The sequence below is a fragment of the Cibotium barometz genome, chromosome 16 (genome assembly GCF_041138505.1).
Source record: "Cibotium barometz isolate CiBa-2024 chromosome 16, ASM4113850v1, whole genome shotgun sequence".
NCBI lineage: Eukaryota > Viridiplantae > Streptophyta > Polypodiopsida > Cyatheales > Cibotiaceae > Cibotium > Cibotium barometz.
Genome location: NC_141061.1, coordinates 48267861 through 48282438, shown reverse-complemented (window position 1 = coordinate 48282438; position 14578 = coordinate 48267861). Strand labels below are relative to the sequence as shown.

Below are 14578 nucleotides of genomic sequence, written 5' to 3'. Positions count from 1 at the left end.
CTCTACATGGACAAACTAACACAAGATGGGCAGCTTCATGGTCTTTCCATGGTAGATGGTACACAATTTGTGGCGCACGCATATGCTGATGACTCTTTCTTTTTTCCCAAGAATACAGAGGCTAATGTAAGGGCTCTCGAAGAGTAGAGAAGGCTCTTCGCGAGACAAGCTAGACTGAACTTCGCCTGCGAGCTCCGCCTCTCCCCCTCCCGCTGCTTCTCGCCGTCGCGCCCCCCTCTCCCCCCCGCCTGTCCCCCGCCTTCTCCTCCGTCTTCTCCCCCGCTTCCTTCATTGCACCCTTCCCCGCCATCTCCCCCCCGCCTTCTGCCTCGCATCCTCCCCCGCCATCGCTCCCCCGCCTCCTTCCTCGTTTCCTCCCCCGCCTTCTTTCCCCCAACCCCCCAAGCCTTCTCGGAGGACTGTTCTTGGAGATTATGGGCTTGGGACAGCAGGCCTCTTATTCGCCTTCAGTGGGATCAAGGTGAGTGGTTTTGGCGAGATCCCTACTCGGCCCCTACCAGCCCAGGCATCCCCTTTTTTCAGTACACAGCGAGGCTGGGGCGGCGGATTCAGAGGCACAGGATAGCGAGCACCCCGGCGGCGGCCGAGCATTGGCGGCGACAGGGGCTCTCCCCTGCCTTTCTTAGGGACTTCTGGCAGCGCCTTTGGGCCAGCTTCCGGCCCCGGAAGGTGACGCTTTTTCTCTGGCTCACAGCGCATAGAGGACTGGCTGTGGGGGCCTGGCTAGCTTTTGGCAGACACCCAGCGTCCTGCCCTCGGTGCGGCCATGCACAGGAGTCGCAGCGGCACTGCTTATGGGATTGCCCACAGGCACAGCAGGTCTGGCAGCGCGCTCTCAGGATGGTTTTTGCAGGCTCACCAGGTGAGATGCTGGTGACGTGGGGTGCGGTGGCTTGGGCCACGGACAGCGGCCCGGCCCTTGGATATGAGGACGTCCCTGGCAGTGCGACCATCCAGGTCTCTGACAGGGCGATGGCGGTGGTTCTGACGCCAGACTTCTCTTCGGCAGCCCCTCAGGAGGGGGTCGGGCACAGATGGGAGATGATCAGCAGCATGACAGCTTGGCACATATGGAGAGCCCGATGCAGGGAGGCCATTGACCGCCAGGCGACTCCACCGAAGGAGGTCATACAGGCCCTCTGGGTGGACATCATTCAAAATCCAGGGCGACTCGGATCGCATGAGAGGTCGCCGCAAGGCTTTCCTCCGCACTTGGAGGCCTGGCCCTTTCCTCACCGCGAGGGGCGAGGATGTCACTTGGCACTATAGGCCTCCAGTTTGGCTTTTCTCACCTCCCACATGTACTACTAGGTAGCCCCCCCCCCGAGAGCGGCCAGCCACGGGGGTGGAGCTCGTGTTTTTTTATCCCTCCTTGCGAGGTGAGCTTTGTAGCCTTATGGCGTTTTCTCATTAACTAATAGAAGGATTGTTTTTCCGGAAAAAAAAAATGTAAGGGCTCTCATGAAAGCCCTCTCTCTCTATGGTTTGAACTTTGGTTGCAAGATTGCATGTGAATTTTGAAAAATCCACATTGCTCCCTTTGAAAAATTGTGACTAGCATTAGATTTTGTAGCCGGGTCAGATCTTGCCACCTTATGAGATAGTTAGGCATCTAGGTTACCCCATTGGTTGGGAGTTGTCCTTGAAGGATGAGACTCAATGGGTGATGGACAAATTGCACTGTAAAATTGAATATTGGAAATCTACATGTGCGATTGCGGATAGTGCAATCAATTATAATGCATATGTGGAGTTTTATCTTCTACTACTACCTTGACAAATTGACAATTTCATGTCTGAAGCAATGGAATGCCTATGGAAAAGCAAAGCCGATAGAAAAGGGCTACGTTTGGTAAAGCAAGAGCTCGTATATTCGCGCAAAATGCGTGGTGGGCTCAATGTCCTTAATATTCATTATCATATACTGGCAAGGAAGGCCCTCTTCTACCTGATTTTATAGAGTAGGTCAAGCCATGGGCATGTATGTTGGGAGCAGTGTTCACTAACATGCGTACAAATGCATATGGGCATTGGATTATCAATAAGAGATGCAACAAAAGGTTTGGGTTCTCCCTCTCTTCCTTGAGGACAAGTTGGATGGAACCAATTACTCTTTGTGGGATTTAGGCTTCTCCCAACATTTTGGTGGACCACATAGCCGCAGGTGATGATGCAAGGCCTAGTGCTACACAACAAGCTGGTCCTCAGATTGGCGCAACTGCCCACAGCACCAGTTGTGCTTAGGCGGTGGGATACTAGTGATACTTAGGAGATGTTTGTGATTGCTTTGTCAATCAAGCCCGACAATTATAGCAAATATTAAGTCTTGCACGACATCGCGAAATGCTTGGGAGACTCTAGCGAGGAGGTATCTAAGTCCAAAATGAAGCCAGATTTATGTATTCAAAGAGATAGCTACATATTCTATCCATGGAAGAAGGTGATTCCGAAGATTATTTGACAAAGATCAAGAATTTTCAAGGAGCTACCGCTTGGTATTGATGAGGTCATGGAGGATAGACAATTGGTTTCTACCACTCTCAAACTCCTTGGCACCCTCGTATCTGAATTTTGTGACGTCTCTCAATCTCTCTTTGAGAGAAGCTGTAGCTCCTATCACATTTGATGAGTTGGTGGCACTCGTACTTTGGGAGAAGCAAACAAGGGCAAATCCGTTGGCCTCTTGTGGTGGTTCAGAACAAGCTTTTGTGGCTGAAGACAAAGGCAAAGGCAATTATTCAGCCTCTGATTCTAAAGGCAAGAAGTCCACTAAGGCTGATTCTGAGGAGAAGGGTGATGCCTCCAAGGCACCCAACAAGAAGGGCAAATGCCATTATTGCCACAAACTAGGTCAATACATTGATGAATGCAAGAAAAGACTTGCTAATGAGAAGAAAGACTAAAGTATGTGGTGTCAGATGTCTTTGAATCGAAGCCAGACCAGCATAGTGCCATACACACCTCAACAAAATGGTGTGGCAAAAAGGAAGAATAGAGCTTTGATGGAGATGGTCAGATGTATAATCAAACACCAAGGGTTTCCACACAAGGTTTGGATTGAGGCAATGTTGACTTCGGCACATGTAACTACCAATTTTTGTGGGATACAATAATGAGAGCAAGGGTTACTAAAATGCACTTATGCAGTGCCCATGGAATTCTTGACCATTAATATAATTAAACACTTTAAATATGATGGCCCTTAAAACACCTCCACATAGCAAGAACAGATGGTGCATCACAACCAACAATTACAGTACAGCCAACAAGTACAGTTGGTACATCACGTCCACGACCAACAGGTACAGTACATTCAGCAGGGCATTCAATAGGTACAATATGGCCAGTACAGTGGTACGCCAGCCAGTACAGATGGTACAAGTGCTATCATAGGTCATACAACAAGTAGGGGAGCAAAAATCTCGTGTGTGTGTGCGTGCACGCACGCAGCCTGCCAAGAAAAATGTGCTAGAGAGCTCCACGGATGAGGGAGGAGTATAGAAGAGGTGAGTTGCCCATGCAGCCTTCTACGATTCCTAATGCCTTTCTCATGCTTGTGGACACCTACAACAGCATACACTTATCAACAAAATGGTATGGCGGAGTGAGAATAACGTACTTTACTTGAATGTACGAAGAGCATGTTAAAGGCAAAGCGTAGTGATGGTTATTGAGCCAAAGCAGTCCAAACATCACTATACTTGCAAAATAGGTCTCCAACAAAAGCAATAGAAGATTCTACTCATCAAGAAGCTTTCTCGGGTTTTAAACCACGTATTCTCACTTGAGAGTCTTGGATGTGATGCATATCTTCTCACTTGAGAGTCTTTGGATGTGATGCATATCTACATATATCGGATGAAAGGAGGAGAAAGATTGATGCAAAATCTAAGAAATGCAAATTCATTGGTTATGCATCAAGGAAAAGGAATACCGGTTATTTGATCCTTGGAAAAGGAAGATTATCATCAGCCATTATGTCATTTTTGATAAGCAAAAGGGTACTGATTTTTCACAACAAAATCAAGGCATCAACTTTTTATCTTGTTGAATGATGACGTGACAATGATGTGGAGTATGAAGATAACATGAATGGTTCAGCCATGGTAAAGGTATGTTACCACTTCAAAATTCAGCTCAAAATAGTCCTAGAGAGAGGAGACAAATGATCCTAAACAAAGTCACCTCCAAGGGTGGTGAAGAAGCCTCTCAGATCATACTTAAAAACCATGGGTGAAGGTCACCATGAAGGCTTGGGCATGAGCTCCAAGAAGACAAGGTGTCTTTAGAGTAAAATATGATCAAAAAAAGAGTACAATGTCCATGAGTCCTATGCCTAATATAGCCCAAGGACCCCAAAAGTACACATGTAAATGACCCTAAGCCCAAGTGCCTAGGCCCCATCCCCCATGTGCATGTGCATACCAAATCTACTTCATTACATGGAAGCGATCACCTCTACACCATATACGCACACACTACTACTTTGAACATCCCGATACAAGCATGAAACACCTCTGATCCAATCTTGAGAGAAATCCATACATCTAAAAGGAAGTCCCAATCAACTCTATCATATGCCTTCTCAAAGTCTAGCAATAAGATGGCTAGGAGCTGGTTGCTTTCCTTAGCTCATCTAACCATCTCCCAAAACGAGAAGATATTATCAAAGATGCTTCCTCCTTGAAGGAACCGGCTGCAACCTCATGCTTACTGCCTTGCCAAGTATATCAGCACCATACCTCTTCAGGCCCTATTTAACAAGACCTTGTGTCTCAATGCAAGCAACATAGCTTTCTACTCTAAGCATCTTACTTTTCAGTGTTAAGTCTTTTTAATCATGTCTTAAATCACTAAAAGACTGAGAAGTCCTCACAATGGTATTAGAGCAAACAAGTTCCAACCTGTAGGATACCCACATCCAAAAAACCCTAACCCTTAATATCAAAAACCCTAAATCTAAAAGTAAACCCTAAAATCGGTTTGTATGGAAGAGAGAGAGAGAGAGAGAGAGAGAGAGAGAGAGAGAATGCCCCATTCAATTTTGCCCAATTCTGCTAATTTTGCTCAATTTTAGCTTTTCTCCCAAATTCTCTACAACACAAAAAAAAAAGATGGCAAGTTGTGAGCCTCACCAGGTGTTCTTGCTCTGCCCAACTAGTGCCAAGCCCCTTCTGTACTTCCATGCGACAGCCCTCGAATCCTTCTAGGCTGAAATGGCCGCTTGAACGGTCACCACCTTTTTCTGGAAAAGATACGTCATTTGATGTTTTTTTTTTTTATAAAACATTTTTACATGACAACCAAAGGCTTTAAAGCCTTATAACTTAAGGCTTTCAAAAAAAACGCCTTACCAACCAACCGACGGTGGCCAGAGCCTGACCAATGGCGAAATAACAAAAAAACAAACACAAAAACGGCCAGCCCAACCGGCCCAATCCTAGCCGGCTATTTAAATCTTTTTCTTTTTTAACGGCCAACCCGACCAACGATCTCCACAACAAAAAACGCGCCAACGGAAAACTATCAGCGCTCTTCATATGCGCCTTTACCGACAGATTCCTTCACTACAACTATGACACGCTTCTTGCAGCATACCAATTCAACATCTATACCACATGTGTGATCTTTTCATAAATTAATCGCACTTTTTCCAATACAAAAAAAAAATTGGCATTTCCACGTTCAACAAACCCGGCATTTCATTCTTCTCCAAGCACAGTACTACCTTCTACGAGCTGAAGACACCTAGTCACATTTACTGGATGCATCTTACCATTTTCCAATGAATCCCTTTTACTACAGTAGCTTATGGACGAAGGGAGTTACAGGATTGGAGACTCTCCTCCTCGGACACCTTCTCCGACGACATCTCCAGTGCCTTCTCATGTATCTAGCCCTCCACCTCGCATCTTTCGAGTACATGTAGCTACACCTTCCTCAAAGCCTCGCCAGTTCGACGTGTGGATCTTTGCAGTTACAACTCTCGAGGAATACCTTTCTTCTGCGGCGGTACCCATACGTGGGCCTCGCCAATACGACGTGTGGATCTTTGCAGTTACAACTCTCGAGGAATACTTGCACCATTATACCTTTCTTCTGCGACAGTACCCATACGTGGACCTCTCCATTCCGGTGTGCCAAATCCTCTTCCACGAGCTTGGTCTCTATCCAGAGGGACCACCTTCCTTGTTTACTGTACGCGCTACCTCACCAGATTATTCTCCTCGGACACCTACACCAGTACCCGAGGGTCCTAGCTTGATCACAGTACCTGCTGATCCCCCCTCGCTACACCGGGTCGTCTATTCTTGCTCCCCCCTTGACAACCTTGCCTCGGCCTTCCTTCATGGCATTAACTTGCCCTCCAGGCGATGGTTCTCACTAGGACACAATAGTGCCAACAGAAGCTGCAGCACAATCAAGTTCCATCTCCTACCATGGTGGATGAACCAATCATTGAGGACGAACTTGTTCTCACCCAATGGCAGCAGGAGATGAAGACCCAAGATGGCGGCCATGTAAAGTCAATTCTAGAAGACTTTGGAGACTCTCACGTCACAGATGCAGTCCCGACATTCTCAACCTGCACGTTCGACGACTTCAATCGACGTATCAGTTCCAAACACCGACATGGTACCCCCACAGGTAGAAGCCAATGACTTAAAAGTTATTTATCGCTTGTTACAAGCATCAAAAACTAAGAAATTGAGCAACCTCCTGAGTCCTTTTCCGACCAACACAATAAGCATACAATTGACCAATGGTTGTATATGTGGTGGTAGCGTGTGAGGTAGCTTGGTTACGCAAGCTAGTTTGCTGATTTGGAGTTGCATGTGGAGAGAAAGGTTGTCATATATTGTGACAATCTTAAGTGTATACATTTGGCCAGGAACCCACTTTTCCATGCGAGGACGACACACATTGAGGTACATTACCACTTTATCAAGGAGAGAGTCTTGGTAGGCGACATCGACTTGGCCTACGTCAGCACACAAGATCAGGTTATTGACATCTTCACGAAGGCATTGGGAACTGAGAAGCTCTGCAGATTTCGAGATATGCTTGGAGTTCATGAGCTGGAGTTTGGCTTAAGGAGGAGTGTTGAGATGTCACTCCACTTGTACCTCGATTCCATAGACCTCATCGATGCAAGAAAGATTGTCGCCGCGTCTTTGCTAAAAGACAATGCATTCTTATGGTGACAACGGCGACTATCGAATGTGACGACCGTCAGCATGTGAAAAAAACTCAAGTGTGTCATTCGTAAGCAGTTCATACTGAGGATTCTTCCAGCATGACTTCAAAGAACAACAAAATGATATTGAAGTCCTTGCATTCTTTATCTCAACATGATGAGTCACCAACGATGGACTTCTTTGAAGACACAGACAGAGACTACCAAAGCAGATATAACACTTGTTTCAACCTTACCCACATGAAATGAGACAATCGATATCAAGCAAGAGGATAATGTTTTTAACATTGCAGAGAATTTCACACATTCTTCTAACAACTGGATAAGTACTTTACTACTATGAAGATGAGCAGATACTATTCAGGTATCATCGAAAGAATTCATGGTTGAACCTTCAGATTCGTCTATACTGCAGTATGGCCAAGTCAACTTCAAGTCTAACATTTAGAAGCAGATAAAGAAGAAGACATTAAAGAATGATGCTACAACTTAAGATTTAGCATTTAAAGCACGACAGCACGACAATAGAGGAAACTTGTTCAATATTTCTTAATGCAAGCTTCACTACAAGCATAAATGGCCATCAGAAGCCACTAGACCTTATTTTTAAGTGGGAGGGAATGTCACGATTGTGACTTAATCTCTCCTAATTGCCCTTAATTATCCTTAATTGCTCGTGAAGGGTGCCACCCTGTCACATGGGTCATCATCAAAGGGACACATCTATTGATTAAGGACACATCTCTACGTCCAAAGGACATAACTATTCATTCAAGAGTCACACCCTTTCATCAGGGATGTGTCTCTTCATTCGTACCTCTTCAAGCCCTATTTAACAAGGCCTTGTGTCTCAATGCAAACAACACAGCTTTCCACTCTAAGCATCTTACTTTTCGGTGTTAAGTCTTTTTAATCATGTCTTAAATCACTAATAGACTGAGAAGTCCTCACACAGTTAATAGCTTAATTGCTCAATTAATCCATAGATACAATCATACAAACCACTACAGTTAAGCAAATGGCCTCTTGTCCATATTTTGAACAAGTTACAAAAGTAGAAGCAACATGTAGCTAAAAATTATTCAATCACATCAGATCCACACACTTACACATATTTAAAAATGCCTGCTAACCCTATCTTGTAGCAATGGTGAGATCAAGCTCATTCAAGAAAAAACAAACAAGAACCTCTCTAATAGCTGCTTCCTCTATGGTCTCCCCACTCTCAACCTTCCCACCAAATCCATTGTAATATCCCTCTCCAAATCTGTACAACAGAGTTGACATGTCAGCACACATCTTGTATTTACTATGCAACTGCCGTAAATTTGATATTTGCAGGTGCTGAACAATGCATGAGGTACATCATATGGCATAATAATGACAAGACAGATTTGAATAAAAATAAAGTAAGGTTAGAATCTTTCCTTCACGTGCAAAACAACAACACAGCATGTGTGCTTAAATGACCAGAAATACAAAAAGGAGCTACTGTATATGCACCAGCCCCTATTAATCACTCAAATGCATGTCATACTGAGGCGCATAGCCTAGGGTAAGGATATGGCAGAGAGAACCAGTAGTGATAAAAATCGGCAATCCAAGAGAGAGTAGACTGCACAGAAAGCAGCGTGGGGCAGAAAACAAACAAAGCAAACAAAGACAAGCCCAAGCATAGAAGAGCACCCAGCCAAGTGGAAACAAAGAAGCAACCTATTTTGAGCATGAAATGCACCTGCAGAACAGCCCAAATAGGACACTAAACATCAGTTCACATCCTGGTATGAGGACTGCCGACAAAAAAGCATCGAAAAACTATTTCTTCTGGTTGGCAGCTGGTCAAGCTGGCCGACCAGGAAAATGGGGAAAATATGACCTATTTAGAGCCACACCCCCCCCACCTCCCCCCCCCCCCCCCCCCCCCCCCCGCCCCCCAACTCCCCCTCCCTTCAGGCAATCACCCACACCATCCCTCCTTCAGAGCAGTCCAGAAATACAAAAAGGAGCTACTGTATATGCACCAGTCCCTATTAATCACTCAAATGCATGTCATTCTGAGGTGCATAGCCTAGGGTAAGGATATAGCAGAGAGAACTAGTAGTAATAAAAATCAGCAATCCAAGAGAAAGTGGACTGCACAGAAAGCAACGTGGGGCAGAAAACAAACAAAGAAAACACAGATAAGCCCAAGCATAGAAGAGCACCCAACAAGCCATAAGAAAAGGAGCAAAGTGTGCCTTGATTTATGTCTACTCTCAGTCTAATGCAGTTCAAGCAATGGAGCAAAGGATGGCTAGTCTTTTGTCTCAATATAGCAACATTATGCTACAAGGCGACCTCCCACCCAATCTCCCACCCAGTAGACCTGAGGACCATCACATAGAGTTGGTTCCTCGTTCAGAGTCTCCCAACAAGTTTCCCTACTGCCTTTCTAAGGCATTGGAGAGCGAGCTGGAGCAACAGTTATCTTGGCTACTCTGGTCCAGATTTATCTGGCCTTCTTCCTCCCCATTTGCCGCTCCCATTTTGTTTGTCCAAAAGAAGGATAAGACCGCATGCTTATGTGTGGATTACAAAGCGCTAAATAAACTAACAGTTAAGAATAGATTCCCCATGCCCAGAATAGAGTATATTCTAGAGCAACTCAATTGTGTGAAAATTTTCTCCAAGATCGATCTTAAGAGTGGCTACCATCGGATTCGGAACTTTGAGGCCGAAAACTACCTTCAAGACCAAGCACGGCCACTATGAAGTTGTGGTGATGCCTTTTGGACTCACCAGCGGCGTTCAAGAAGATGATGTCTCGGGTTTTTAGAGATCTCATTGCCAAACACGTCTTCATCTTTCTAGATGACATCCTTATCTTCTCAGGGACTACAGAGCAGCATGAGCGCGATTGGCACAAGTTCTGCAACTCTTGCAGGACAATGAGTTGTTTATCAATGCCGAGAAGAGTGAGTTTGGAATACTAGAAATACATTACCTGGGACACATCATTAGTTCATCAGCTATTAGCCTCGATCCTGAAAAGGTACAGGCCATTCTTAGCTAGGATATTCCCAAGACAACCAAGAAATCCACTCGTTTGTGAGTCTTTGTCAGGCCTACAGCACGCACATGGATAAATTTTCTGACCTACCTCTCACCGACTTGCTCAAGGGCGTGAAGACTCATCACCAGAAAGTGTCTATTATGGGCAAAGCTTTAGAGGCATTGAAAAAAGGAGTCACCAATCTTAAAGTTGGCATCATGAAATGATCCTTTCGAGGTGATTACCAATGCCAGTAACCTCGCCATTGGAGCTGTTCCTCAGCAAGATGGTAGGCCAGTGGCTTACAGCCGCAAGTTTAATTCCGTAGAAAAAAATTATTCGGTATATGACAAAGAGCTTTTGGGGGTGATAACCATACTTAAACATTGGAAGCATTTCCTTTAAGGGAGAGATTTCACCAATTAAGACAGATCACCAGGCACTTAAATGGTTGCAAACCACGCCCAGTGCCCAATGGAGTGATAGGCAATCCAGATGGAGTCAATTGTTCCAACAATTTGGGAGAATGATTGAATACATCCTTGGTAAGAACAACCCCGTTGCCGATGCTTTCAGTCGAAAAGGCACGATTCAAACATTGCAAGAGTCCATCGTGCTGGAAATTCAAGGCAAAGACTTGGAAAGCATGAAGGCACAATATCCGGATTCGGAAGAATTGAGACCCAATACTGCGTCGTCTACTTCTCTTCTCTCTCTCTCTCTCTACTCTGTGAATTGGATGCTAAAGATCTCACCACATAAAGGTATAAATAAGGCCCTGTTGAATGTTACGACGATCAACCTCAGTGCATGTAACATTGTACAAGCATTGTACAACAATTCTCCAAAGAATTAATATAAGCAAATACTCCTGCTCAGGGGGGGGCCTTTGGTGGGTGGGTAATTGGGACCCAATACTGTGTCATCTACTTCTCTTCTCTCTCTCTACTCTATGAATTGGATGCTAAAGATCTCACCACATAACGGTATAAAGAAGGCCCTGTTGTGCGTTACCATGATCAACCTCAGTGCATGTAACGGGGGGGCTTCAGGGTGGATTGGATCGCATGCAAAGACAGCAAGAGGCTTTTATGTGCACATGGCGCCCGGGTCCCTTTCTCTCTGACAAGGATGACAAGATAGATGGCATTACCAAAACCCCCCCCTAACCTGTATGAGGTAGTTTCCCTCCGAGAGCAGCCAACCACGAAGGAACCACCTCCCCTAGTTTTTCTCTTCACCTCCTTTTGAGGGTTCTAAACATGTACATTTAGCCTATGGCTGCTTGCATTTTACCTAATAGTACGATCTTTTTCTCAAAGTTTTTTAATAACCAAAATATCATTTAAGAATACCACTCTCAGGGTCAAAAAGAATGTGCACAATCTTTCCCATGACCAACTCATACATTCAGATCAACTCATTGGACCAAAAGATTGTTTAACTAAAGTTACAATTTGTGCAGGAACTATGATCCAAAACATAACTATCTTCGGAAATAATGTCAGGGTTACCTTTTACTTCCATCCCATGTGCCACCTTGGTACCACCCTATATATATATACCTAGATGAATCTAGGAACATGCCCAAATTCACCTTTTAGAAACGTGCATGTTATATACTCATGGTAGTCAACCCACAAGACTATATAACTATCAACTCCATTATGCATAGTATGGACTAGATACTACGACATCCCCACTAACGTCATCAGTGCCCAATAGTGGGTGAACTCTATATCAAGAAATGCTCTCACACACGCACTCCACACATACACACACACATATAAGAGCATATATTCATACAAAGCCCTTCGTACTGAGTTTCTGTCAAACCTCCGGAGATGCAGGGCAGACTCAGCCATAATGAAGCCTAACACTAAGGGAAGTAGCAAATAGAAAGAATTAGTACAGTAAATAAGTAGTTGATAGGGAAAATGCACCGCTAAAGATAGAAAGAATAAGCACAGTATCAACTAGCCACAACTCGGACGAAAACTTCACAATGTGAAATCTGCCTGTCCGCTAATACGGTTGAATTATATACCTAAGATGAATCCAAGAACATGTCCAAATTCACCTTTTAGGAACGTGCATGTTATATATTCATGGTAGTCAACCCACAAGACTATATAACTATCAACTCCATTATGCATAGTATGGGCTAGATACTACGACATCCCCACTAATGTCATCAGTGCCCAAATAGTGGGTGTAGAACTCTGTATAAAGATATGCTCACATATGCACTCCACACACACACACACACACACACACATATAAGAGCATATATTCATACAAAGCCCTTCGTACTGAGTTTCTGTCAAACCTCCGGAGATGTAAGGCAGACTCAGCCATAATTAAGCCTAGCACTAAGGGAAGTATCAAATAGAAAGAATTAGTACAGTTAATAAGTAGTTGATAGGGCAAATGCATCGCTAAAAATAGAAAGAATAAGCACAGTATCAACTGGCTGCAACTCGGACGAAAACTTCACAATGTGAAATCTGCATGTCCGCTAATACGGCTGAATTATATACCACTCTATATAGGCCTAAGGACAATTGGCCTTCATGTGGCCCTCTAGACCACAAGTAAAGCATCGACCTTCCCGAAGATTCCAAAGTTTCTTTATCATGATTCACAATCTTCTTAGGACTGGGTTCATTCTGATTCTAAATGGCCTTTCCAAGCTAATACGGCTGAATTATATACCACTCTATATAGGCCTAAGGACAATTGGCCTTCATGTGGCCCTCTAGACCACAAGTAAAGCATCGACCTTCCCGAAGATTCCAAAGTTTCTTTATCACGATTCACAATCTTCTTAGGACTGGGTTCATTCTGATTCTAAATGGCCTTTCCAAGCTAATACGGCTGAATTATATACCTAGGCCTAAGGACAATTGGCCTTCATGTGGCCCTCTAGACCACAAGTAAAGCATCAACCTTCCCGAAGATTCCAAAGTTTCTTTATCACGATTCACAATCTTCTTAGGATTAGGTTCATTATGATTCTAAATGGCCTTTCCAAGCTTAGACTTTTGTTTGCACTTGGATGTCGAATCAGTAGTGGTGGTTTGAGGATTCTTTGAGGCATTCATGCTAGGGCTGGCCATCATCTCAACAAAGATTTTAGCAAACTGGATGGCATCCCCAAAGTTTTGCTATGATTCCTCTTCACCTCGAGCTTATGGCCATTGCACAAACCATGGATAAAGAATACACAAAATGTGTGGCCCTTTCCTAACAGATAGAGGCGGTGACCTCACTTGGCATTACAGACCACCTATATGGTTATTCCCCCACCCCCCCCTCCCCCTGTATAATAGCCTTCTCCTCACAAAGCGGCCAGCCGGAGGAGAAGCATCTCTTCCCCTTTGATCATTTGTCTCCCGCCCTTAAATGAGGCGAGTTTGTATCTAGCCCATCGAGGTTTGTACTTAGCCCTTTACGGCTGGTTTTTTCTTTAACTAATTGAAGGATCTTTTTCTCGGAAAAAAAAAACACACAATGTGTGCAAATCCGAATGTGTTGCACCAACAGCAAATTCTCTAAACTTATTCAAATAAGTGTCATAGGGTATATTCTTCATGTCCAGATCCATAAACTTTTGGATGATATCAAATTCATCTTCAACATAAGAAATTTAACCCATGAAGTAGGTTTCGGTTTCAAATCCCTCCACCAACTCAAGACCTTCCCTTTGAGGCACCCTTGGACCATCTGAATTTTCCCATTGTTTAGAAAAGGGTGGAAGTCAAAATGAATGTTCCAATGGTTCAGCCAAGAGTCGACAAACTCCTCATTCCACTCCTCCTTATCACCCCCAAAGATATCGAGAGTGAAATGAGGCAGGCTTACCATAAACTTTTTCCACCACTTCCGCTTCATCAAAGGTTTCCTCAAGTTCCGGCATAGCCTCCTCTTAACGATTCTCATGACGATTAGCCATGTCATTATCAAAAGTCAAGACTGTTGCCATTGCATGGAGTAAAAGAAGAGGAAAAGCAGAAGTAGAAAGGTGGGATTTCTACATCTGGAACAGGAAACTCCTGCAGTGCAAGTCCAAGAAAGCATGCACTGGTTTGTGCTCCCAATCGCTTCAAGCCTTCAAAGCTGTGAATTCGAATATGGAGGTATGGGAGAGAGGGCTGCAATTGACAAGGGCAAGGAAGAAACTGAAAAACACCTTTTTTGGAAAAACTGAAAAACTGCTTTCTTGTGCTTTTCCCAAAGAGAACTGTTTTTCTCAAATCGTTTTTTTTAAGAGGCATTAAGAAAATGTATGCTTTTTCTCCTTTTTTTTTACTAGTGTATGGATAGAA

At 44.2% G+C, this 14578-nt stretch overlaps 1 protein-coding gene across 11 annotated transcripts in view; it reads right to left on the bottom strand.

Annotated features, from left to right (window-relative positions):
• Positions 1-14578, bottom strand: part of NUDX1 (nudix hydrolase 1) — an 87584-nt gene that overhangs the window by 54344 nt on the left and 18662 nt on the right. For all 11 annotated transcript variants that reach the window (XM_086810629.1, XM_086810630.1, XM_086810627.1 and 8 more), the window contains exon 2: positions 8408-8486. In XM_086810629.1, the coding sequence (XP_086666755.1) occupies positions 8408-8486 (79 nt within the window). The remainder of the gene's footprint in view (positions 1-8407; positions 8487-14578) is intronic.